The sequence below is a fragment of the Ornithorhynchus anatinus genome, chromosome 20, assembly GCF_004115215.2.
Source record: "Ornithorhynchus anatinus isolate Pmale09 chromosome 20, mOrnAna1.pri.v4, whole genome shotgun sequence".
NCBI lineage: Eukaryota > Metazoa > Chordata > Mammalia > Monotremata > Ornithorhynchidae > Ornithorhynchus > Ornithorhynchus anatinus.
This window is the reverse complement of record NC_041747.1, coordinates 13,293,359-13,320,196: the sequence shown is the minus strand read 5'-3', so window position 1 is coordinate 13,320,196 and position 26,838 is coordinate 13,293,359. Positions and strand designations below refer to the sequence as shown.

The 26,838-nt window shown below is 45.1% G+C and overlaps 1 protein-coding gene, 1 long non-coding RNA gene and 2 other non-coding genes across 8 annotated transcripts in view; all 4 read left to right on the top strand.

Moving 5' to 3' along the window:
* AFF3 (AF4/FMR2 family member 3) overlaps positions 1–15,638 on the top strand; it is a 271,517-nt gene extending 255,879 nt beyond the window's left edge. For 2 of the 5 annotated variants that reach the window (XM_029048242.2, XM_029048240.2), the window contains 7 exons: positions 1,205–1,268; positions 3,713–3,849; positions 4,948–5,019; positions 6,961–7,054; positions 8,783–8,832; positions 9,981–10,204; positions 13,093–13,214. In XM_029048242.2, coding sequence (XP_028904075.1) covers positions 1,205–1,268; positions 3,713–3,849; positions 4,948–5,019; positions 6,961–7,054; positions 8,783–8,832; positions 9,981–10,204; positions 13,093–13,214 — 763 coding nt within the window. Of the gene's footprint in view, positions 1–1,204; positions 1,269–3,566; positions 3,683–3,712; positions 3,850–4,947; positions 5,024–6,960; positions 7,055–8,782; positions 8,833–9,980; positions 10,205–13,092 lie in introns of those variants that run through there. The other 3 variants (XM_039914931.1, XR_003753929.2, XM_029048243.1) reach the window with 3 other exon arrangements.
* A 4,538-nt stretch (positions 15,639–20,176) lies between these two features.
* On the top strand, positions 20,177–20,312 carry LOC114805983. The gene has a single exon (XR_003754114.1). It is a non-coding gene; the product is annotated as a small nucleolar RNA SNORA7 (small nucleolar RNA).
* Positions 20,313–20,496: 184 nt separating this feature from the next.
* Positions 20,497–24,022, top strand: LOC103171480. The gene is made up of 2 exons (XR_486807.2): positions 20,497–20,535; positions 23,434–24,022. It is a non-coding gene; the product is annotated as an uncharacterized LOC103171480 (long non-coding RNA).
* A 2,097-nt stretch (positions 24,023–26,119) lies between these two features.
* LOC114805966 lies at positions 26,120–26,258 on the top strand. Its single transcript, XR_003754097.1, has one exon. It is a non-coding gene; the product is annotated as a small nucleolar RNA SNORA7 (small nucleolar RNA).
* Positions 26,259–26,838: the final 580 nt, after the last annotated feature.

Genomic DNA, 26,838 nt, shown 5'->3' with positions numbered 1-26,838 from the left:
CAACAAAACAAAACAAAAACATGATACAATGCCTCAAACCTATACTAATTGCTTCTTAAATGTAGAGGGGAAAAATGAAATCATATCTGTTAATAGAACTAAGCTTTCTAAAAAGTCATGTTTAAAATGATGAGTTCCAAATAGATAATTGATTGGGTGGCAGTTAGGTAAACTCAGTTTATCATCATCATTATTATTATTATTAGTTAAGCACTTACTATGTGCCAAACACTGTTCTGACCGCTGGGGAAGCAGGGCTGATCAGCTTGGTCACAGTCTTAATCTCACAGTCTTAATCTCCATTTTACAGAAGAGGGAACTGAAGCCCAGAGATGTTAAGTAACTTGCCCAGGGTCACACGGCAGACATGTGGCAGAGCCGAGATTAGAACCCAGGTCCTCAGTGAACTCAGGTGAACTCGGTTTTTGCTGGGGACACTTAAATTCCTGACATTCCCTGCTATTTCCCAACAGATCCTCTGCTGGCCTGGGTTATTATTGTCTTAAAAACTAATTATTGCCTTAATAATGCCCGTCTGCCTTTAAGGCTTTCCAGCCAACTAATCAAAACCCTGGAGAATAAAAGTCATGTTTGCATTATTACTAGCTAGACATCTTTGGTAATTCACTTTTCTAGAATTAGGCTATAATCACATGATGTTGTCCAGTTGTATTTTCACATGAAGCTCTAAAAAGCCGTAAATATATATATATATAAAAAGCGTGCCTCTTTTTGTATATGTGTTCAGGCACACACATTTTACATACCAATGTACACATACGTACATACCGGCAAACAAGTATTATGGAGTTGATTTGAGCTGATTTGAAATGGAATTGCTAATATGTAAACATTATGTAAACCAAAGTGTGCATTTATTTCTTTGCTACATTGAAATAATCTGATTCACAACTCAGAACCGTGATTATCTGGGGAACGTGATGTTTCTTCTGTAAATGTAGCCTATCAGCATTTTCTACTGAATTATAAAGAAAAAGAATAGCAATAAATGCTATTTTGCATAAAATCAGTCATGTGAAAATATGCGATCCATGATTCCACATTAAGCGCACTTTTTAAATGGCAGATTAGATATTCATATATGTGTGTGTGTGTGTGTGTGTGTGTATGTAGGGAAAGAATATCTTCAAAATATCTGGCATTTCAAAAGTAATAAAATGCAATGTCATTCTCCCTTTTGTAGGCCACACACTGCAGATTATTTTATGCAAGAGGCTAAACGGATGAAGCATAAAGCAGATGCAATGGTGAGAACATTTTCTTTCCAGATACATTCTCCTGAATCATTTTTGTACTGAAACTCCATCAACAGAGCAATATAGCTAGGTAATTATAAAATCTATTACAAGGATAGCTGGGTTGGTTAAATTAAGAAGTGTTTATGTGATCGAACCATTTACAGCCCAATCAACTATGACTTCAGCCTACAACGTCTGACTGGGAAAGAAAAAGCCTAAATTAATGAATATTTCCATTTATTCTAAGGCTTAATTAGAAGTTCCTGCCAATAGTTGGTGGTGGTTGTTTTTCATATCCAAGATTGTTTGTTTTTGCGATGTGTTAGCTCAGCCAGCCATGCCTGGCATCAAACCGAATTCCTTACTCCCCCAAAAAGACTCCTGTGGTCTTCATATGTGTCATCAAAAGCCATGACGCAGAGGAATTCAGCCCCTAAAAAGGCTGAAGTGCATTCAGGATACAGACTCAGTCCCGAATGACACATTTTAAAAAAATATAGCTTTTCCTGGCCTGGCTAATCCCTGAGGCGCTGAGATGGGTTAGTGTCTGCCTTCAGTTTCTCAGCCGGGGAAGCAGACAACTCAACTCTGTGCAAAAAAGATTCCTGGATTTTCGGAGAGAAAGCAAAGCAGGTTTCTGATCTTCAAGTTGCTTCCCAGGGGCCTCATCTAATAATACTCCTAATCCAAAGCAGCGAGGCCTGGAGGACAATAATAATAATAATGATGATGATATTTGTTAAGCGCTTACTATGTGTCAAGCACATTTCTAAGCGCTGGAGTAGATACAAGCTAATCAGGTTGGACGCAGTTCATGTCCCATATGGGGCTCATGGTCTTAATCCCCATTGTACAGATAAGGTAACCGAGGCCCAGAGAAGTGAAGTGATTTGCCCAAGCAGCAGTTATGTGGAAGAGCCGGGATTAGAACCCAGGTCCTTCTGACTCCCAGGGCCATACTCTATCCATTAGGCCACCCTGCTTCTCTGGAGCACAGTCCTGAGAATCAGAAGTCTTGTGTTCTGATCTCAACTTGCCTGCTGTGGGACCTTGGGCAAGTCATTTAGCTTCTCTGGGCTTCAGTTTCTTCATCTGAAGAATGGAGACTCAATAACCATTCCTCCCTCCCTTTAATCTGTGAGCCCCATGTGAGTGTGGCCTAGTGGATAGAGCACAGGCCTGGGAGTCAGAGGACCTGGGTTCTAATCTGGGTCTGCTGCGTGACCTTAGGCAAGTCACTTAATTTCTGTCCCTCAGTTACTTCATTTGTAAAATGGGGATTAAGACTATGAGCCCCATGTTGGACATGAACTTTGTCCAACCTGATTGGCTTTTATTTACTCCAGCGCTTAATAAAGTGCCTGGTAGGTGCTTAACAAATACCATTTTTTTTTTAAATCCGATCATCCTGTATCTGTCTGAGCATTTGGCCCAGTGTTCAGCATGTAGCGAGCACCTAGTAAATACTGCCGTTACTGCCTAGACAGACGGGTTTGGAACAAGGCAATTCCATGGAGCCTGCAGAGGTGTCCAGATGCTTAAATCACCTGTGCTTATGATCCCCAAACTGCTGGAATCCCCATCCTGCCCCCGCTCTCCCTCACGAACCGAGACCTAGGAGTCAAAGCTGGCCTTTCAGTTCCTCCGGCCAACACTTTCCGCCCACCCTAGGAGGAACAAGGAATCTCTGTGTTCCTGCCTTTTCTTCATTCTTCGTCCCTTCATCCCTCCCAACCTGAGCCGGCCACCCGTGGTTGATGAGCAAATATGGACATCTGAGAGAAGGAAGTTCAAGGAGTTAGAGTTATTAATGCCATATTGATTTGCATAATTGCCCCCCACCTTTTTGCATAATTTTTGAAACATTAAAATCAGGGTGGGATATAGAAACCATATAGCAATATGGGGAGGAGTAAAAAGAGAAGAAAAAAAAGGAGGGGAGAAGAAAGAGAGGGCCTGTGTCCAACCTGATTATCTTAAATCTTCTCCAGCATTTATTATAGGGCTTGGCACATTCTAAGTGCTGAACAAATACCACCATTATTAATGGTGGGTGGTAGAAAATAACAGGCTATAGAAGTCTAGGTTTTTGACTCCAAAACATGAAAATTTGATATTGGTGTGAACTGGAGCGGAAGACTTGAACAAATACACATATTTTAATGCTAGACTGTAAGCTCCTTGTGGGAAGAGATCATGTCTCCCAACTTTATTTTGCTCTCCCAAGTGCTCTGCACGCAATAAATGCCATTGTTTGACTGATTAAGAATCCTTTAGCTTTAGATTTTTTTTTCTCTTTGGGTCTAGGACGATTTTCACTTGGTCCTGTTACAAAGACTCCTGGAACCTTAAGTTTGTGCTTCTCCAGTGAATCCCAGAACGAATTATGAAAATACCGCACTAAGATCTAGTACCATTTTTAAACAAGGCCATGTATGTGCTGTGCTCCTTAGGTGGAGAAATTTGGGAAGGCCCTGAATTATGCAGAAGCAGCCCTGTCATTTATTGAGTGCGGAAATGCTATGGAACAGGGCCCTATGGAATCGAAATCCCCCTATACAATGTACTCGGAAACAGTTGAACTCATCAGGTAAGGATTTTAGAAGCATGGCTCTCTTAACTATGTTTTCCTCTTGAGGCGGGCTATATTTTGGGATTCTATGAAGAGGGAACACTGTGTCCACAGGAATGAGCAAGAACTCTCCCAGCAGCACGGCCTAGTGAACAGAATGCGGGCCTGGGAGTCAGGGGACCTGGGTTCTAATCCTGACTCTGCTACATGTCTGCTGTGTGACCTTGGGCAAGTCACTTAACTTCTCTGGGCTTCAGTTCCCTCATCTATAAAATAGTAATAATTATAATGATGGTATTTGTTAAGCGCTTACTATGTGTCAAGCACTGTTCTAAACAAAGGGATAGATACAAGGTAATCAGTTTGTCCATGTGGGGCTCACAATCTTAATCCCCATTTTACAGGTGAGAGAACTGAGGCCCAGAGAAGTGATTTGCCCAAGGTCACACAGCAGACAGGTGGCGGAACTGGGATCAGAACCCATGATCTCTGATTCATTCAATCGTATGTGTGGAGCACTGTACTAAGCACTTAGCAAGCCCGTGCTCTTTCCAGTAAGCCACGTTGCTTCTTTATGGGGATTAAGTCTGTGATCCCTGTGTGAGACAGGGACTGTGTCCAACCCGATTATCTTATATATGCCCCAGTGCTTAGAACAGTGCGTGGCACATAGTAAGCGCTTAACAAATGCCACCATGATTATTATTATCATTATTATCAGTGCTTGATGCACTTAGATACCATAAAAAGATCCTGAAAGTTATGCGCACCGTCTTCATCCTCTGTGAGCTATTCAGCTACTCAGCGGCAAAACAAGATTAGTAGAAGCGGAGATGTTCCCTGTTTACCTGGATAATTCCGCAAATTCCTCTAGGTATGTCTACCGTGTAAGCCACTACTGTTAAAGACCAAATCATATATGGGTGCTCATGAAAATCATTCTATCCTGGCCGTGATCAAAACAGAGCTGATGGTAATAATGGTGGAACGTTGGCCAGATTTCGAGCAGGGAGCCATTAAGCCCTGCAAAATGTCTCAGAGTGGCCCAAGAGAAATAAGTAGGAGTATGAGGTGGGTGGTGAACGTGGAATGATCTTCTTCATGTGTCTCTCTGAGGTATGCCATGAGACTCAAGACCCACTCCAGCCCCAACGCCACTCCCGAAGACAAACAGCTGGCGGCGTTATGGTTGGTAAATCAATATTAACGCACAGTTATTTCTCCCCGACTCCTTCCGTCTTCCTTAACAACCAGGTGCTTAATTCGGTCCACAAGGGGCTGCTCGGCGGGGGTGGCGGTCTCCCGAGGAGAGAATACTAGCAAATCCTGCATTTTGCTGTTGGGCACGAGTGATTCATAATTACTGGAAGCTTCCCCCGAAGCTGCAGTACAACAGAGTAATTCATTTTTCAGTTCGCATTGATTGGGATTTTTTTACGACGCGTGGGCAGAGTGGGTCGACATCCCTGTAATTTCATTTCTGTTTCACGCTTTGGGTGCGACTGTGGCAACTCACATAATGGTCTGCACGAAGGGGCGGCGGGCGGATTCAAGAGAGGGGTTTAAGTCAGCGTTCTCTCTTGTACCTTAAGTTGAGGGTCGGGACCGTCTGTCCCCGTGGGGGTATTAAAAATCACAATTTCTCTTTTAAAAACACATGATGTGTTCGTTACCCAAAACAGCGTGGATTCCCATGTGTTCGCCCTGCCTAACGGTGCGGGGGAAACGCAAAGGACGCTGTCTCTGTCACTTCACCATCTGCAGCATGCCAAAGGGAAATGACCCCTTCCCACCCCAATTCTGCGCCCACAGTTTTTTGGCTCGGGAGGAGGCCGGGAACGGCCAGCAGCAGTGGGATCAGGGGTCCAGAATTGCCCCTCCAAATCCGGAGTGGCTCCAGAAATGTGGAATTGGCACTGCTAGCTAGAAATGGGTACATGTGACCTCAGAAGAGCTAGCCGGCCAGTCTGGATGGCTGAGACGGCGAAAGCGTTTCTCTCTCCCCCCGATCTCTCCCTCCCGCCCTCTTTCTCCCCACTTTCAGAGGGACAGTTTAAGTGTGTCGGGTGATAGATGTTACGCAAGTGCCTTTCTATTGAATTTAAATTCCGTGTTCAATCGGGAACCCATTGACCCTCTTTGGGATTCAGCGAGCGACCCGAAAGTGGTGAAGAAACCACTTTGCAGGTGAAACGGGACATTTGGAAGGTTGAAGGTTCAGTGGACTAATGAACTTTGTAAATATAACCGTGCAGGAATACTGAATGGTAATTACAATCGTTGTGGTTTTTTAAGTCTACAGACCAGAGAATGAGGGATTAGATATCACAGAGAGAGGAGAAAATGCCCCATGACCTCTCTTTAAACTATAGGTCAAAATCTTCCAAAGATCTCCCTGAACTCAGCGAACCAAGGCAGTCATAAGGCAGTAGAGCTATTATTATTATCATTATTATTATTAATAAGTGTCATTGAGTCATTTCCGATTCATAGCGACTCCATGGATATCCTTTCTCCAGAACGTCCTGTCCTCCGCCATAATCCACAGCCTTTGTAACGGTTCTGCCGTTATGATTGTTACAGTCTCTATCCATCTAGCTGCCCGTCTGCCTCTTCCACGTTTTCCCTGGACTTTTCCTAGCATTTGTGTCTTCTCCAGAGAATCAGTCCTCCTGATGATGTGTCCAAAATATGCTAATCTAAGTCATTATTTGACCTTCCAAACACCACTTTGGTTTAATTTGCTCCCGAATCCATTTGTTAGTTTTGTTTGTCTAGCAGTAGTGCTAGAGAAAGGGATATTCCTTCTTCAGAGCTTGCCTGTGGAGGTTGCTCAGTTGACAACAGTGAGACAACAAAGCCTTTTTTTCCCCCTCCTCTAGCTCAATTTCTTGTGGAGCTGCAGAGTTCATCATCACGGACTCAATCGGAATATTCCAACTCTCCAATCGTGTGGAGAGGGAGTCCTCTAGTGGCATCAATAAATAGTTTAGACTTTCTTCCCTGTTGAAAAAGCCAAAGAGCAGGGAAACCAGGATTCCAGGGTTCAAGGCTTTCCTTTTCTCAAATGCCGTGTGAGGATTTTGAAGAAGAGATCCTTAGAGTTGGTTTTCTTTTTCTCCCCTCTAGTTACCGCTGCTTGGCACTCCTCTACTGGCGGATGTTTCGGCTCAAAAGGGACCATGCCGTGAAGTATTCGAAAGCCCTGATTGACTACTTCAAGGTACCTTCTGAATAATAATAATAATAATAATGATAATAATAGTACCTTTTGCATGCTTACTGTACGTACCCACCCCAGTGGATCAGGTTGGACACAGTCCCTGTTCCACAGAGAGAGTAGTGGGACAATCTGATCACCTTGTTTCCCCCCCACCCCCGCAGCGCTTAGAACAGTGTTTGGAAGCAGCGTGGCTCAGGGGAAAGAGCCCGGTCTTGGGAGTCAGAAGTCATGTGTTCGAATCCCGGCTCTGCCACTTGTCAGCTGTGTGACTGTGGGCAAATCTCACTTCACTTCTCTGTGCCTCAGGTACCTCATCTGTAAAGTGGGGATTAAGACTGAGAGCCTCATGTGGGACAATCTGATTACCCTGTGTCTACCCCAGCGCTTAGAACAGTGCTCTGCACATAGTAAGCGCTTAACAAATACCAACGTTATTATTATTAAATCCCCATTTTACAGATGCAGTAACTGAGGCAAAGAAAAGTGAAATGATGATAGTATGATGACAGTACTTGTTAAGTGCTTACTATGTGCCAAGCATTGTTCTAAGCGCAGGGTTCGATACAAAATAATCAGGTCGGACACAGTCCCTGTCCTAAGTGGGGATCATAGTCTTAATCCCAATTTTACAAGTGACATGTCCAAGGTCACATAGCAGACACATGGCAAAGTCAGGAATAGAACCCAGGTCCTCTGACTCCCGGGCCCATGCACTTTCTACTTGGCCACGCTGCTTCTCTGGCTTCGGCAGCAAGATATCATTGCGAGCACTGTAGCAGTACGTATCCAGGTTGAAAACTCTGGCCAACAAAATAGAACCTATTTCCAACAAACCCATTCTGGGAATTCAGTAGGGGACTCGGTATCTTCTATCTCACAATCAGTCATAGAATCATCAGGCAGGAAAGGACCGAAAGGGAATAGTCATCAAAACAGCCATAATAATTGTGGTATTTGTTGAGCACTTACTACGAGAAGCAGCATGGCACGGTCACAGAGCAGACAGATGGCGAAAGCGGAATTAGAACTCAGGTCCTTCTGACTCGCAGGCTCGTGCTCTATCCACTAGGCCATGCTGCTTCCCTATAAACTCCTTGAGGGCGGGGATCATATCTTCTAACACTATTGTATTGTACTCTCCCAAATGCTTAGTCCAGTGCTGTGCACATAGTAAATGCTCCAGAAACTACTGGTTGATTGGTTTTAGTCTGCTCCGAACTGTCCTTCCTTGCACTAAGATAAATTCCGACATTTACCCCGACAGTCACCATTTCCGTTGGTGCAGTAATAAGCTCTGAAAATGTACCACGAAGAAAATCAGTAAAATGAAAACTAAAAGTGGAGGTCTCTAACCGTTGACTATCTAATTAAAGAGCAGCAAAATGCTTTTATTTATTTGTTGATATGTGGAAACATGTTCATCATTTAAAAGTTCATTAAAGCAAGAGACCCAGGGAAGTTCCAATTTGGTAAGAAGGCAGATTTAATCAGATTCAAGAAAGCAGGACCAGAAATGTGGCAAAGACTCTCAAACTTATCCCGTCAGGAAGCTTAGAGGATCCAGCCCGACCCTCCAGAGAGCCTAGCTCACTCTCCTCCATTCTTTTCTCTCCCCGAGTGTGAGTGGCTTTTTTTTTTTTCCTTCACAGCCACTGTAGAGTTTGCTACTGTTCTTTTGCTTGCCTATGATCGGTCGTTCACTCTTAAACACCCTTCTCTTTTCTGCAGAATTCTTCAAAAGCTCCCCAGGCCCCATCTCCTTGGGGCGCCAGTGGAAAGTAAGTTCCTTCCCCCTTTCCCCCAACCCTCACCAAGAAACGGTTGCTGCGTGCCTCTAAGAACTGTACAACTGTACTCATATCCGAAAATCACTCTCCCCCTCTTTAAAGCTTTATTGAAGGCTCATCTCCTCCAAGAAGCTTTCCCTAAGCGCTCCCTTTCCTCTTCTCCCACTCCCTTCTGCATCACCCTGACTTGCTCCCTTCATTCATTCCTCCTCCCCCAACTCCCAGCCCCATGGCACTTATTATGAACCTATCTTTATCTATGTGTATGTATATTAATGTTTGTCTCCCCCTCTAGACTGCGAGCTTGTCGGCGGGGATTGTGTCTGTTTATTGTTCTATTGTACTCTCCCCAGCACATAGTACAGCGCTCCGCACACAGCACACAATAAATACGACCGAATGAATGAAGCTTATGCTCCATGACTCTACAAAGTGTACAACTAGAAACCTTTGCTGAACAAGTCTAGGAACTACGCAACTGGAAAGTATTGCTTCCTGCCACTCAGAACACTGCAGTCTGGTGTGCCATTTCATTCAATCATATTTATTGAGCGCTTTCTGTGTGTAAAGCACGCTGGACCTCTCTAGTGCTAACCTTCTCACCGTGCCTCGATCTCGCCTCTCTCGCCGCCGACCCCTCGCCCATGGTGCCTCTGGCCCGGAACGCCCTCCCTCCACAAATCCAGCAGTTACTCTCCCCCGCCCCTCAAAGCCGTCTCCTCCAAGAAGCCTTCCCGGACTAAGTCCCCCCTTTCCTCTTCTCCCACTCCCTTCTGCGCTGCCCTGACTTGCTCCCTCTGTTCTTCCCCCCTCCCCACCCCACAGCACTTATGTACCTATCTGTCATTGATTTATTTCTACTGATGTCTGTCTTCCCCTTCTAGACTGTAAGCTCGCAGTGGGCAGGGATTGTGTCCGTTTGTTGTTGTAGCGTACGATCCCAAGCGCCCAGCACAGCACTCTGCACACAGCAAGCGCTCGATAGATACGATTGAGTGAATGAGTGGAATGAAAGGACTGTACTAAGCGCTTGGGAGAGTATACCGCAGCAGCAGACAGACACGTTCCTTGCCCCCAAGGAGCTTAGCCACTCCCTTACCTCCTTCTCTGGTTTTGCTTCCCTACCTTCTCCCCTTCAGGAGCACAGGAATTCCCAGCCCCATGTCTCCCAGCCCGTCTCCGGTCAGCTCCGTGGGATCTCAGGGGAGTCTCTCCAGCAGCGGAGCCCCTTCGCCGACGTCTATCATCAGCATCCCCCAGCGCATCCATCAGATGGCAGCCAATCACGTCAGCATCACCAACAGCATCCTGCACAGCTATGACTCCTGGGAGATGGCCGACAACCTCGCCAAGGAGAACAGAGGTGCGGGAGGTCAAGGGCGGCGGCTCGCTCACACTAACAGTAATGAATAATAATGCTACTTGCCTAGATGGCAGGCGCTGTACCAAGCACCGGGGTGGATACCGGCAAATCGGGTGGGACGCGGTCCCCGTCCCATCTGGGGCTCACAGTCTTCCTCCCCCGGTTCCAAAGGAGGGAACTGAGGCCCAGAGAAGTGAAGTGACTCGCCCAAGGTCATGCAGCAGACGCCTTTCAGAGCCGGGATTAGAACCTAGGCCCTTCTGACGTCCAGGCCCGTACTCTGTCTACTAGGCCACGCTGCCTCCACGTGCCAAATTGTACTTTCCAAGCGCTTATTACAGTGCTGTGCACACAGTAAGCGCTCAATAAATACAATTAAATGAATGAATGAAGCCAGGGTGCGGGGTGGCCTAGTGAGTTGGGCCTGGGAGACAGCAGACCTGGGTTCTAATCCTGCCTCTTCCAGTTGCCTGCCTTTTGGCCTTGGGCAAGGCACCTCACTTCTCTGGGCCTCAGTTACCTCGTCTGCAAAATGGGGATTGAGACTGTGAGCGCCACATGGTCCAGGGACTGTGTCCAACCCGAGTTGCTTGTAGCCACCCCAGCGTTCACTACAGTGCCTGGCACATAGTAAGCACTTAACAAATACCATCATTATTATTATTATTAGTCCCAGCTCTGCCACTTGTCTGCTGTGTGTCCTTGGGCGATCTCCTAAGAGACTTAGGTGTCTGCCTCTCTCGGCTTAATCTCCAATATAATTGGTTGGTTCTAATCCCAGCTCTGCTACTTGTCTTCTGTGTGACCTTGGGCAAGTCACTGCACTTCTCTGGGCCTCAGTTGCCGCTTCTGTAAAAAAACGGGGATTAAAGACTGTGAGCCCCAGGTGGGGCATGGACTGTGTTCAGTCTGATTAGCTTGTATCTACCCCAGCAGTTAGAGCAGTGCCTGGCAAATAGTAAGAGCTTAACAAATACCATTAAAAAAAATAATTCCCTGGCTCCCAGGACCATACTCTTTCAGTAGGCTCCACTGCTCCTCCTTCCCAGCGGTCGCTCAAGAAGAGGGCTCTCAACTCCTTTCGAAACCTACTCCTCTATCAAACACAACCCCATTCCCTCTCTCCTCTTGCCCTCTGCTTGCTCCCTCACTGAACTGTATTTACCTGGCCAAACAAGCTCCCGGAAGTGGCTTGGGAGCCTCTCTGGACGCTCAGATTACACAGAAGTGAAGTGACTTGCCCAAGGCCACCCCAGCAGGCAAGTGGCCGAGCTGGGATTAGAACCCGGGTTCCCTGATACCCAGACCCCTGCTCTTTCCTTTAGGCCATGCTGCTTCCAACCTGTTTGCAGGTTAGAGCTCATTTTAGAGCTGAGGTTAGAGAAACAGCATGGCTCAGTGGAAAGAGCCCAGGCTTGGGAGTCAGAGGTCATGAGTTCGAATCCCGGCTCTGCCACTTGTCAGCTGTGCGACTGTGGACAAGTCACTGAACTTCTCTGTGCCTCAGTTACCTCATCTGTAAAATGGGGATTAACTGTGAGCCTCACTTGGGACAACCTGATTACCCTGTATCTACCCCAGCGCTTAGAACAGTGCTCAGCACATAGTTCAACAAATACCATTATTATTATTATTATTATTTTGTGTCTTGGAAGGAATCAATCAGTCGTATTTATTGAGCACTTGCTGTGTGCGGAGCACTGTACTAAGCGTTTGGGAGAATCCGATACAACAGTAAACAGGCACATTTCCTGTCCACAGTGAGTTTACAGGGAAACACTCATTTTCGCTCAAGGTAAGTGACTTAGATATCTGCCCCTCTTGGCTTAATTTCCAATATAATCAGTTCGTTTGAATCCCAACTCTGCCTCTTGTCTTCTGTGTGATCTCGGGCAAGTCACTTCACTTCACGCTTCCGTTCCCTCATCTGAAAAATGGGAATTAAGACTGAGCCCTGTGTGGGACAGGGACTGTATCCAACTCAGTTACCTTGTATCTACTCCAGTGCATAGTAGAGTGCCTGGGACATAGTAAGTGCTTAATAAATACCATAATAATAATAATTATGGGGACAGAATAGAGCACGGGCCTGCAAGTTAGAAGGACTTCAACCTGATTACCTTCTATCAACCCCAGCGCTTAGAACAGTGCTTTGCTCATAGTAAGCGCTTAACAAATACCATAATTATTAATCATTATTCTTATTCTAATCCCGGCTCCGCCAGTCTGCTGTGTGACCTGGGGCAAGTCACTTAACTTCTCTGTGCCTCAGTTACCTCATCTGTAAAATGGGGTTTAAGACTGGGGGCCCCATGTGGGTTAGGGACTGTGATGGTATTTGTTAAGTGTTTATTATGTGCAGGACACTGTGCTAAGCACTTGAGTAGAAACAAATTTATCAGGTTGGACACAGTGCTTACTTTGTATGTACTCCAGTGCTTAGTACAGTGCCTGGCACCTGTAAGCGCTTAACAAATACCATAAAATAAAAAAGAATTGGGTCCAGAAATTTGGGGGTTTTTTTTAGTATTCACAAGTCGCTCGATGTGTTTTCAATCAGAGAGTCTATGTTTGTCACCCTCTTGCCCTGAGGAGCAGCATGGCCTAGTGGACAGAGCCCGGGCCTGGGAGTCAGAAAGTCATGTGTTCTAATGTCGACTCTGTCGGTTGCCTGCTGGGTGACTTTGGGCAAGTCACTTCACTTCTCTTGACCTCAGTTCCCTCAGCTGTAAAATGGGGGTTAAGTCTGGGAACCCTCTGTGGGATGGGGACTCTGCCCAACCCGATTTGCTCGTATCCACCCCAGCGCTTAGTACAGTGTCTGGCACGTAGAAAGGGCTTAACAAATACCCTAATTATTGTTATTATTCTTTTTCCCCGTCCCCTAGAGTTCTTTAACGATCTGGATTCACTCATGGGACCTGTCACCTTGCACAGCAGCATGGAGCATCTGGTGCAGTACACTCAGCAGGGACTGCGCTGGGTCCGGAGCAGGACTTACGTCTCGTAGCGACCGTGGCCTGCACCCCCAGACTCTGTCCCCTCCCGGCGGGAGGTGGATTTTCCCGGACACTGTGCTACAGAGAGACTCGGCCCCCACCCAGCATTTATCCAAATGGAGGTGAACGTTTCTTCAGCGTTGAACAATGTTTTTTTTTCCCCAAGGTATGAGTGTATTTGTAGGTGAGGGTGGGTGGGGGCCCTTGGGTGTCTCTGAGTGAAACCCGAAGCTCTTCAGAATGTCTGTGCCCCAGGTAGACCTCGCCACTGTAAAAATAGGCAGGAGTGTTACCAAGGTACACCCCCCCGCGCACACACACATACACAACCGTACACCTTTTCTACTTCCACACCTGACCAAGGATTCCTAGAAAATGCAACCCAGATCTCCTGGGTTTGTTAAACCTAGTGCAATAAAGCACACTGAAAGCTTGACTGCCAATTCAGATGCTTCTACAACTTTCACGCTTTGATGACTTTCAGGGATAATGTGCTGTTTGGCCCATGGCTTTCGTGTGGCACGGGGGCGTGGGTATCTGAGCGGTGGCCATGTTGAGAGCTGGCTTGAGCGCAGGACACTTCTTCGTCGCAGCGCTTCTCTCCCTCCGTAGTTACACAGAAAGCCCACCACCCATTCAGATTTGCCGTTGACTAAAATACGGACTAAGCAAAAGTGACTTTTTTTTTTTTTTACCATCCTTCTTCCCCTGCCAGATTAACATGCGTTGCAGAGGATCTCAAAGAAATAAAGATGTTCTACTGCCTTGGAGCCCCGCCTAAAAGAAAAGCAATCGCTACACTTAGGGAAATATTTTACAGATATGACGCCACGTACACGTAGTACCATATTGTCTATCTTCTGTGGTGCGGGTGTATAGTACCGTGTCATCTGCCTGGCCATCTTGAAACTGTTCTGCTCTGAATCAGGACTCCCTATCTGGACCTTTTCCTTTAACCAGATGGCTAGGTTTGCTGCTCAGTGAGTTAAGAGCTATTTACAATCGTAATCCCCTCTCTCTTCATGCGTAATCTACTCCTCCAAGGCTCTAACGCGTCTTGAGCTGGGGAACATTTTCATCCTAGTTGACAAGCTGTCTTTTGTGCAGGGGGAATTAAGCCTGCAATAACTGGAATTTGGCTGGGCTCAGCTCAGACTGTTCAGCTCTTTACTATAAAGGGTATGCCCGCGGCCTCTAGCACTTTGGGAATTTTTGTTCCGATTTCATTTTCCCTTCACACTCTTGACACCTTAGATCAGTCATATTTATTGAGCGCTGACTGTGTGCAGAGCATTGTACTAAGCACTCGGAAAGTACAATTGGGCAACAGATGAGACAATCCCTACCCAGCAATGGGCATTTTCTGGTTCCGTTGAAAAGAGTTTTCTATTGGAGAGTTTCATCATATCCCCGTTTGAGTTCCAGGCCTGCTAAAGATACAGCGTTAGGAAAATCTCTTTTGAAGAAAATTGGCTTTGGGTCTTATAAAAAATAGCTCAATTTTGCAGGTAACTCATCCACTTCCACAGCTGCCTTTCTTCTTTCCCGTTTTTTGTTGGTGAGAGACTCTCAGTGTGTCATAAGGATGAGGCGCTCTGTGTCACGAGAACTATTTCAGGGTGTTAGTACAGGATGTATGCTGAAATATCTGACTGAGTGTTCAGCTACCGGTATATTTGGGAAGTTTGGTGACCCTAGTTGATTGATCTTTGGTTAGGAAAGAAGAAAGCCAGTCGGCCCCATTCTCCAAATCATTTGGAATTTTCTATCTAAATAGATGAAGAAGGATCTGCCCCATTTGCCTTTTCCAGCTCCGGTGTATGTTTTCCAGGCATTTGAGTAGTGGGATGATTTGGGAAGTCTTATTTCCTATTCATTCAACTTTAAGTGCTGCAGTTTTTTCATGCCCTGCAGTGATTATGAACAAATCTTCAGGATTTCATTCTTCATTGGAGATTTGGAGTAGAGAATTCTGGGTCACCTTTATTTGAAGGGCTATGACTTAGTTCCTCTTAATCCTGATGAACTCTGTTGGAATGTTGGGACTCATGTGTAGATATTGAATTATAAAAATTGCCTTGGCCATTCAGGATGAATGAGAGTCGGTTTGTACTATGTTCACATTCCTTGCTCAACCATGGTATCTGCCAGTCTTGCCCTTTTTCTGTGAAATTGGGCCCGTTTTGAGACATTCCAGCTGATGTACTCATTAAATTCATTAAACTTGGACATTGTCTTTGGTTAATTACGATAATAGCCCGATTATTGGCAACTTGAGGCTCTGCTTTCAAAAGGATTTCTTGCAGTTGGTCATTTTGTTGTACTTCATATCACTGGCACTTGTTTCTTTTGTATAGAACAGTACGTGCAATAGTTTCTGTTTAAAATGTTTCATTTGGCAACAATGACGCTGTGACAAAAGACATTCTTTCCAACTGTCTCCTCCGATTGTTTTTTTTTTAATTGTTTACATCCTGTCCCCCCCCCCCCCACCCTCTCTCTTTTATAACTCTGCCTGTAGTTCCCTTCTTTTTTTAGAGACAAATTCTGTCCTCAGGTCAACTCCTTGAGTTCAACCAGATTCCCTTTGATTTGGGGAGAGATTGCCATGCTGGATTCCAAAGATCAGATTTCCTGTCAAAGAGAATCTCTAGGGCTAGAGCCATTCCACTGAAGACAACTCGGGGGACTCGCCCCAGGTCTGGGGTGATTCTATATGCTATAGGGGTCCCACACTCACCATTCAACCCCCATTTTCCCAGTACAAGGAGGAAGAGCAAAGTCAGAACTGCCCTGAAAGCAACAGGGCCGACAGATTCCATATAGCCCCATCTTACCCCTTATTATTATTTTATTATTATTATTACAGTATTTGTGAAGTGCTTCCTATGTCCAAAGCACTGTACTAAGCTCTGGGGTGACTACAAGCAAATCGGGTTGGACACAATCCCCGTCCCGCATGGGGCTCACAGTCTTCATCCCCATTTTACAGATGAGGTAACTGAGGCACAGAGAAGTGAAGTGAATTGTCCGAGGTCACACAGCAGACCAGCGGCAGAACTGGGATTAGAACCCAAGACCTTCTGACTCCCAGGCTCGCGCTCTTTCCACTAGGCCATGCCGCTTCTCCAGCACACCCCAAGGTTTCTCTATAAACCCCCCAAACCCAGATGGATGACCCCCTCCAAACTGGCTGCCTTCCCCTGGGCCTGAACTGCCTATGAAAGGCCCCAACCGACAACATCAGTGAGCAGAACAAGGCGGGTGGTGGATATTGCGTGTGGACGACGATATGCACAAATCAGGTGCAGAGTTTTGCTTGAGGTGGGAGTTTGGATCCAAGTAGCCATTTCGAAGTCTTGCAAGTGGAAATTTACTCCTGCCGCGGGAAGACATGTGGGATAAAAGGGACCTGGAATGCTCCTAAAGAGAGTACGTGAAAACACATACTGAGGCTCTGCGCTGAAAAAGACCCAATTATCCATGCAAGTGTTATATGCATCCTATAATATGGTATGGACATTTTTCTGACTAGGCATAATGTACATTTGTGAATGGATGCCATCCGGCTACGTACACACTACAGGTCGATTCAACCAGAAGGGTATTGCTAGAACCTTTTATTAAAGGTATGTAACTGGATATTGTCATCACCCCAGAAGTGTAGTAATTACTATAAAATTGATGAATACCGCTAATTGATATTTATGGGTCACATCTTTGAAACTGTGCAGTGGTGTATATATTTTAAAAAGGCATTTTTCACAGTTTAGTGGAGCCACCACTAGCAGTAACTCTATTTCACCCCAAAAGTGGGAATTGTTTGCTGAAGAAGTCGCTGCTCTTGGACCCAGTTAATCTACACGAGGTTTATCTGTTTAAATTCCCGAGACTGTAGTGGTTACCAGGCTTAATGCACATACAGAATATTCGTATGATTTATTTGTCTGCAATTTTTTAATCTGTAGGAAACTGGAATTTATAAGCTGACTAGAATTCACCCTATCTGTCTTTCTTAGGTTGCTGAGGTTATGGTAAGTGAATTACGCTGCTAAATAGAGGTTGAATTTTAAGCACAGGAGAGCAATTGGCTTCCATAAATTTTTTGACCAGATTTTAAAATCAAAATGCATTCAGATCAGGATTTTTGTGCTTAATTTGAATTCACCTGCAGACATTCCTAGACGTAGGGCCAGCCTCCTCGTTACTGCAATTCTCCTCTCCCTGTCTTTTCTTTTTAATCAGTTTGGTTCTTAACATTTGAAATTGGTGTTTCCTCTCGACAACTATCCCTTGCCCTTTTCCCTCTCCCCTCACTGATTAACTAGAGAATTTTCAAATGGAGACAGAATGTCTCCAAAATGTATCTTTATCGATGAGATACAGATTTAGTTGACCGTCAAATGCCAATGGTTTTAGCCTAATGCTACTCCAGTGAGGCACGGACTGATTATCTGAGCATATCTTACTTTGAAGAAGTTGTGTCTTTGATCTTAGGAACAAGGATAATAGTAATTGTGCTATTTGCCAAGCACTCTCCTCGGCATGGGGTAGATACAATAAAAGCAGATTGGATCCAATGCCTGTCCAATATGGGGCCCCAGGCAGGAGGGGAAGCTTGGGTATTTCTAGCTCCATTTTTCAGATGAAGATAGTGAGGCACTGAGAGGTTGTGAAACAGCAGACGAATGGTGGAGCCGGGTTGTATTCGTTCATTCCATCGTCCTTATCGAGGTCTTACTGCGTGCAATATATACCCCAAAATATGGTAATGTTAGCGTTTACAGTATCTGCAAGGAAAAAGTGTGTTCATTTTGTGTTCAAGAACAGGAAGATGCTAAACCAGTGGTGGGGAGATACCAAGGCTCCTTATTTAGAAAGGAACTCTTTAGCTGTGTTGTAATAAAATTCTCCTTATTTAGATCATTTCAGCAGAATCAGATGTTTTCTGCTCCCCTCTCCTTACATGGTACATTTCAGTGGTGTGTCGTGCCCCACCTCTACCCAGCTCCTCTTAATAATAGTAATAATAACAATAATAATAATTGTAATTTTGTTAAGCATTTACTATGTGCCAAGCACTCTTCTAAGCGCTGGGGTAGATACAAGGTAAACAGGTTGGACACAGTCCCTGTCCCACCTGGGGCTCACAGTCTTAATCCCCATTTTACAGATGAGGGAACTGAGGCACAGAGGAAGTGAAATGACTTGCCCAAGGTCACACACAGCAGGCAAGTGGCGGAGCCGGGATCAGAACCAAGGCCCTTAGTGATTCATTTGGGAAAAGCTACCAGCCACCAGTCTTGAGAGAAAACTTCTTTTCTTAACAGAAGTCCAGTTTGGTTCAGAATAGAAATTCTCTCTCCCAAACCACTTTTTCTGCAGCACTTTTGTTTTTGCAAACCTCTGCTTACCTATTTGCCAAGGGAAGGATTAGTAAACTCCTAGAGGGCAAGGATCCTTCCTTTTACATCTTGTTCTCATTCCTAGACTTAGGGCCAGCCTCCTCGTTACTACAATTCTCCGCTCCTTGTCTTTTTCCTGTTAATCAGTTAGGTTCTTAGGATTTGAAACAAGTGTTTCTTCTCGACAACTATCCCTTGCCCTTTTCCCTCTCCCCTCACCGGTTCACTAGGGAATTTTCAAATGGAGGCAGGGATCACTCACCGGAAGCAGGGAGCCTTCCTTTTACGTCTTGTTCTCTCCAGGGCTCTGCACACAGTAGCTACGCGTGTGATTGAATGAATTCACCAACGGGCAAACTGACTAATTGTAACTACAAAATGGTAATTTTTCACGGTAAGCTTGTTGTGAGCCAGGAATGTGACGAACAAGTCTGTTTAGGGTACTCTCCCAAGTGCTTAGTACAGCGCTCTGCACCCCGTAAGTGCTCAGTGAATGGGATTGATTGTTTGACTACTTGATTGATTTGGGGTCAGTTCTGATTTTCTTTCTCTACCAGAAGGAGAAGCTTCTATCTCTGAATGTTCTCACTCTTTCTGTAGTAAGTGCTGGGGAAGATAAAAGGTTATCACCCAAATCTCACTAACGGACTCACTTGTTTATTGGAAGGAAAAGTATAAGTATTATCCTTTTTCAGAATTGTATCTGACTGTGATTCCTATATTTATTTAATTTTATTGATTTATTTCTATTTATTTATAAAGATAAAATTTAATATGTTTATTTATATTTATATTTAAATATTTTTGTATTGTAATAAAATATAATTATTTTCATGATTTTTATTATAAATTGTTTATGTTCATGAGTAGAATTTAGTTATCTTCTATTTATGGTAAAAGTTTTCAGTATGATAGCTGGGAATTAATACTCACAGCTCCCATTGAGATTATTGGGAGCCCTAAGCTTTAAGGTGGCAATTTCATTCACTCGATCGAATTTATTGAGCACTTACTGTGTGCAGACCACTGTAAATTTCCCTTATCCACCCACTGTTCAAAATGCATCGATCTTAGCACCAAACACCAGTCAATGCTATTAATGAACACTGAGTTCAGCATGTTCCGGGAGAGATGTGTCCGTGGCGTCGCTATGGGTCGGAGATTACTCGGCATAAAACAAGAGTTTAGCATTAATGTTTACGCAGCTTAGAGAATTGATGTGGCCTGAAAATATTACAATCATATTGTCCTGTCATTTAGATGTGGAAAGTTCCTCTGAAAACTTCCATGGAATAGTCCAAAACCTGGAGTTTTTGTGCATTTTAGCGTGGTTTGTCAGTCCTAAAAATTGAACTATTTAAATTTCCTTTGTTATTCATACTTAAAACTTTATTTTGTCCACAATGCTAAGCCTTTTTCTTTTTCCCGCCTTTAGAGTCCCACTCTGTGAAATAGCTGAATTAGCAAACTGCAAGTAAGGGAACAGATAGGCTGTTCTCTTTTCTGTTTTTCTGTTTTATTGTATTCTACTTGTTGGATGAAAATATGGGAACTTTTAAAAGAACCTTCCCCTCTCAGGATGGCCTGGAGAGTTTCCAGTCCTCTACCAGTCTCGGCTATGGGAGGGAGAGTCAAGCAGACGCCTACCCATTCCATTCCTAGCTTGGCCAGTGGCTAGCGAGTGGCAGGCCATCTGCTACAAGTCAAAACTCCCCCATGCCGGGCAATGGCGGCACGAGAGAGAGTCGAGGGCGGAGACTCAAGTTGACTGCATGGAAGAAGGTAATAGTAAACCGCTTCCAGATTTTTACCAAGAAAACTCTATGGATCCACTACCAGAACAATCGCCGCTGGAGATGGGGCATTCTGGGAGAGCGGTGTCCATGGCATCGCTGTGGGTCGGAGATGACGGCATAAGGCAAGACAAGTAAGAAATAAACCATTTGATCCCATGATCTGTTCAGCTAGTGTTTCTCTCCAAGACCTCTAAAGGCCTCTGACCAAGGAAAACACCTACAGAGGTGAGGCTTGGGCCGGGAAACTCACACAGTCAAAGATTTGGCGTCTTTCTCTTGGTTCGGGTCACTCTTGGGGAAGGAGTCAGGTCTGTAGGTCAGTTTCGGCTTTAGTTTCCACATACAGGCTTGTCCCGGGCTCCACAGAGAACTTCGGCACACAAATGGGATTTCTTCATCAGGGTAGGAGGGAAGCTAGGTCACTTCCAACAGGTGATGGTCTTACCCTTTCTGAACCCAGGAGCTCCCTGCATCCCTGTCTCAGGAAACCTGGCGTAATAATAATTATTATTATTATCCTGGTATTCGTTAAGTGCTTACTGTATGCCAGGCACTATAATAATAATTATGGTATTTGTTAAGTGCTTATTGTGTGCCAAGCACTGTTCTAAATACTGGAAACTTTTTTAAGAGCTTATTATGATGCCAAGCACTGTTCTAAATGCTAGGCACTGTTCTAAGTGCTGGCACTAAGCACTGGGGTGGATACAAGCAAATAGGGTTGGACACAGTCCCTGTCCTTCCTGGCACTCACAATGTTAATCCCCATTTTACAGATGAGGTAACTGAGGTACAGAGAAGTGAAGTGACTTGCCCAGGGTCACACAGCAGACATGGGGCGGAGCCGGGAATAGAACCCATGACCTTTCTGCCTCCCAGGCCCGTGTTCTGTCCACCGGCCATGCTCCAGCTGCCCTCTCCCAGTCCCTGCAAGAGGCTCTCTTTCATCGGAAGCCCGGCTTTCAACCCTTAGCATCAGAATTCACCCCACGCAGTCTGTTCCTACCTCTCTTGAAGGACTCCTAGGGGGATATTGATCCATTCATTCAATCGTATTTATGGAGCGCTTACTGGGGGCAGAGCACTGTACTAAGCATTTGGAAGAGTACAGGTACAAAATCTCCTGTAATTTCTCTTTTCCTTCCAAATGGGAGATTTCACGAGCAGCCTGCGGATAGTCTTTATTTAGACTGGGGTCCACCACGGGTTTTGAGGTCCACAGGGCAAAGCTGTCTCCCAGGCTGCTGGACGGTGGTCGGGCCTAGAGCTTATCACAGTTGGAAGAAGAAGAGTCTTGTGATCACCTGGAACCCAACCCTAGATCCAAGTCAGCCTCATACCTGTTAATGCAGCTAGAGCTTTAAAGAGCACAAAAAGCAAACAGACAGTGTAGTGATAATAATAATCATAACTGTGGCATTTGTTAAGCACTTACTGGGTGCCAGGCACTGTACTAAACGCTGGAGATATGAGGTAATCAGGTTGGACCCTATCCCACACAGGTCTCACAGTGGAGAAGCAGCATGGCGTAGTGGAGAGAGCATGGTCCTGGGAGTCAGAAGGACATGGGTTCTAATCCCGGCTCTGCCACTTGCCTCCTCTGTGACCTTGGGCAAGTCGTTTCACTTCTCTGGGCCTCAGTCACCTCATCTGTAAAAGGGAGATTGAGACTGTCAGCACCGTGTGGATCAGGGGCTGTGTCCAACCCGCTTAGTTCATATCCACCCCAGCACTTAATACGGTGCCTGGCACACAGTAAGCGCTTAACAAATACCATCATTATTAATTCCCATTTTACAGATGAGGAAACTGAGGCCCAGAGAAGTCAAGTGCCCAAAGTCACAGAGCAGACAAGTGGCAGGGTCAGGATTAGAACCCAGGTCCTTCTGACCCCCGGGGCCGGTCTTTATCCACTAGGTCACACTGTATCTTATCCGGGGCTCCTCTTCCCACCTTTCTCCCTGGGCCCAGCAAACGAGAGCCCTCAGTAGGAGTTTCTGATAGATCCTTTCATTTGACCGTATTTCAATCGAATTTATTGAGCACTTACTGTATGCAGAGCACTGTACTAAGTGCTTGGGAGAGTGTCCTGTGCGCCGTAGAGAAACTGTCCCCTATGGAGAGCACGGTTTCACATTAGAAAATGTTGCTCTTCATTTGAAAAGCTTGTTGGGTTAGTTAGGCCATAAAACAGCCTCCTGGTTTTCCCTGACAGATTGGCGGTAACTTGTGTCATCCTACAGAGCTCTGGGAGCTGAAGGGAGATGTCTAGCATGGTTTCCCCATGTCAGGTTGTCGACTTCTTATTTCGTTTGGGTCGCGAGGTGGGGAAATACAAAGTTCCATATTTTTTTTTAGCAAATGCTTTTACCATCTGTTTGTAGAGGTCATTTTCAGCCCTTCTTTCCAATCCCATTCCAATTCTGTGCCTCCAATTTCACTTTCTAATTTCTTGTCACTCTCAAAACATCTGCAACCCGATGGCCCTCTGCTTTCAAACTAGGCTTTTCAGATCATTCTGATCTTCTTGATTTGGGCATTTTCAGATCAATCACCACAGCCTTCTTTCCCTGCTTATAAGGAATTAGAGCCATTGCTTACAGAATTGAACAATTTTTTAAAAAATGGGATTATTCTGTACAGTGATTTATGCTGTAAAAATGTGCATGTCATTGTAGTACTTGTGAATGACAAAGTGCTTTATTTATTAGATCAGTTATTTATATTATGTTATTTCTATTTTAAAATATCTTTTCATCAGTCTTTTTTGTTATCTCAGATTCAATTTGTACCCTATTTTGGAGAAGGTTTAACATTTATGTTGATTGACTAGAAATTATTTTAGATGCAATGGAGGCAGTGATTCCACTATGCACCAAAAGAATCTATGGTATTACTGATATTGGAATCAACTAAAAATTAAAATATCTTCTCAGTGCATTTGAATAGATGATTGACTTGTGCTGCATATGACTAGTATTGATGACCATATTTCCTTCTCAAAATTCGTGTTCCTTTTGTTCTAATAGAACCCAGGAAACAAGTAAAATATCTCACCTCTGGACTCTCCTGGTATCCCCTAGATTTCTCCCCCAGAGTTTGAAAAGGTGAAGACTGCAGTGCTTGAACTGAGCAATCGTGGATCTCCGTGGGTAAAACACAGACTTGAAAGTGTCTCTCTTCCATTTTCTCTCCTTTCTTCCTGAAAAAGGGCAGAAAACCAATTTGATATTCACAGAAAGCTGTGTTTGTTCTGTTCCTCACAGACAAGATGGAGCATTCAAAGGGCAGGGGTTTAATTAGGGGAGAAAAGGAGGAGGAAAAGACTCACGTGGTTAATGATTTTGTCTGGTTTTAGTGTATGTGGACAGATTTTAATGTTCAGGAGTACCAAGATCACCACTGGTGACCGGTTTTACTCTTTGGAGATTCTACTGTGTCAATTCATATCCCACATCGCTCCGAGAATGGTGAAACATCTTAACTGTATTGCAATAGGATGAGCCTTAAAGATTTGTAAGAATAAACACTTTTAGATTAAAAGAGAAAGATGAATTCATCAGTAAGCTTTCTTTAATGTGCCAATAAACCATGAAATCAACATCTTTCTGCCTCAAATACACCCTCATCTGTCTCGTTCTTGAGCATCTCTCTGAGCAAAAGGTTTTCTGGGTCGGGTTGTGATTACAGTCAGTTGGGTAGCAACCTAACCTTGAGTCTCCTTCCCCTACCTTATTTGATTTTTCCACACGGTTTCACTCCAGGACCCTTTGCCCCAAAGCTAGTCAGCAATTGCCACTGATGTCAGGCCCAGGGCAAACAATCAGTAGCATTTCTTGAACTCTGTCGTGACCGCTTGGAAGAGTACAGTAAAATAAGTAGAATATGACTGCCCTCAAAGAGCTTTCAGAGAGGTGCAGGGAGTAGATCAACAGTAGAGGAATGAAGTGTGGGGCCTGGGTTGTAGTAATAACGCTAATAATTATGGTACTTGTTAAGCGCTTACTCTGTGCTAAGCACAGTTCTAATCGCTAGGGTAAATACAGGTCAGACACAGTCCCCATCCCACATGGGGCTCATGCTCTTAATCCCCATTTTCCAGATGAGATAACTGAGGCCCAGAGAAGTGAAGTGACTTGCCCAAGGTCACCCAGCAGACATACGGTGGAGCTGGGAGAGGAACGAGGTGAGGTAGGAGGGAGAGAGCTAAGTGAGGGCCTTAAAGTCTATGGTGAGGAGTTTCTGGAGTTAGAGGGTTGACCATTGGAGGGTTTTGAGGCGGTGGGAGTTGTGCATGGAGTGTTAGCAACATCCACAGACTTGTTTCTGAAAATAAGTGTGGATAATAGAGCTGAGGACGAGTTGAATGATCTCTACTCAAGCTTAGTACAGTGCAAGTACAGTGATCTGCACACAGTAAGTGCTCAATAAATATGGCTGGCTGAATTTCAGATTCTTTGGAAGCTGCAAACAGGAGCATCTAGAAGCCAGTCTCTCTGTGGGCAGGGAAGGTGTCTATCTAGAAGCAGCATGGCCTAGTGGGAAGAGCCCAAGCCTGGGAGTCAGAGGACCTGGGTTCTTATCTCAGCTCCGGCACTTATCTGCTGAGTGACCTTGGGCAAGTCACTTAACTTCTCTGTGCCTCATTTCTCTCATCTGCAAAATGGGAATTCAATACCTCATTCTCCCTACTATTCAGATTCTGAGTCTTCTGTGGGACCTGATTAACTTGTATCTACCCCAGCGCTTAGTACAGTGCTTGGCACATGAGAAGCAGCGTGGCTCAGTGGAAAGAGCCCGGGCTTGGTCATGGGTTCGAACCCCGGCTCTGCCACTTGTCAGCTGTGTGACTGTGGGCAAGTCACTTAACTTCTCTGTGCCTCAGTTACCTCATCTGTAAAATGGGGATTAAGTGGGAGCCTCACGTGGGACAAACTGATTACCCTGTATCTATCCCAGCGCTTAGAACAGTGCTCTGCACATAGTAAGCGCTTAACAAATACCAACATTATTATTATTATTACTTAACAAAATACCACAATTTTTAGTATTATTATCATCTATCAGCTCTACTATATTATTCTCTCCCAGGCATCCAATGCAGTCATTCATTTAATCGCATGTATCAAGCGCTTACTGAGTGCAAAGCACTAAAGCACAATACAGTGCTTGGCACGTAGTAAGTGCTCAATAAATGCCATGGATTGATTGATCAGGGACTGGAAGCAGCAATGCTTGAGTCAGTCAATCATATTTATTGAGTGCTTACTAGGTGCAGAGCACTGTACTAAGCACTGGGGAGAATACAATAGAGCAATGAACAGCTTACAGGACAAAGGACTTCCTTGTACTCTCCCTCATTAGTATTTACTGAGCACTTACTCTGTGCGGGACACTGTGCTAGGTGCTTGGAAGCATACTATGAGAAGCAGCGTGGCTTAGTGGATAAACACGGGCCTAGGAGTCAGAAGGACATGGGTTCTAATCCCGGCTCTGCTACATGTCTGCCGTGTGACCTTGGGCAAGTCATTCCACTTCTCTGGGCCGCAGTTTCCTCATCTGTAAAATGGGGATTGAAAGTGTGAGCCCCATGGGGGACAGGAACTGTGTCCATCCTTCTTAACTTGCATCTACCCCAGCGCTTAGAACAGTGCATGGCACATAGGAAGCACTTAACAAGTACTGAAATTATTATTATTGTTACAATAAAGTAGAGGCCTCTCAGAATCACACCTGGAGAGTTTCCAGTACTCTACCAGTCTCAGCTACGGGAGGGAGAGTCAAGCAGAAGCCTTACCCATTCCATTCCTAGCTTGGCCAGTGGCTAGTGAGCGGAAGGCCATCTGCTACAAGGGAAAACTCAGCCGTACTGGGCAGCAGCAGCACGGGAGAGAGTCGAGGGCGGAGACTCGAGTTTACTGTGCGGAAGGTGGCAATGGGAAACCACTTCTGGATCTTGACCAAGAAAACTCTACATGGATCCACTACCAGACCGATTGCAGATGGAGGTGGGGCGTCGTGAGAAAGATGTGTCCGTGGATGCGCTATGGGTTGGAGACGACTGGACAGTATAAGACCAGAGTAAGTAGACATGATCCCTGCCCTCTCTCATTCATTCAGTCATATTTGTTAAGTGCTTATTGTGTGCAGAGCACTGTACTGTGTGCTTGGGAAGGTACAATAGAAGAATAAAAAGTGATATCTCACTATGTCCCCATCCTCTGGTGCCTCAGCCCCAAACCATCCAGCCCCAACCTCCGTGATTTCATTCCCATCAAACCCAACCCCACCTACCTGGCCTAGGGGGCCCACATTTCATCATGGGTTACACCCCTTCATCCTCGACTTTACCCAAACCCAGTCTCTACTCCTCATGACCACTGAGCTACCTCATTCTAGACGGTACCACCTCCCTGGTTCTCTCCAGGGGTAGG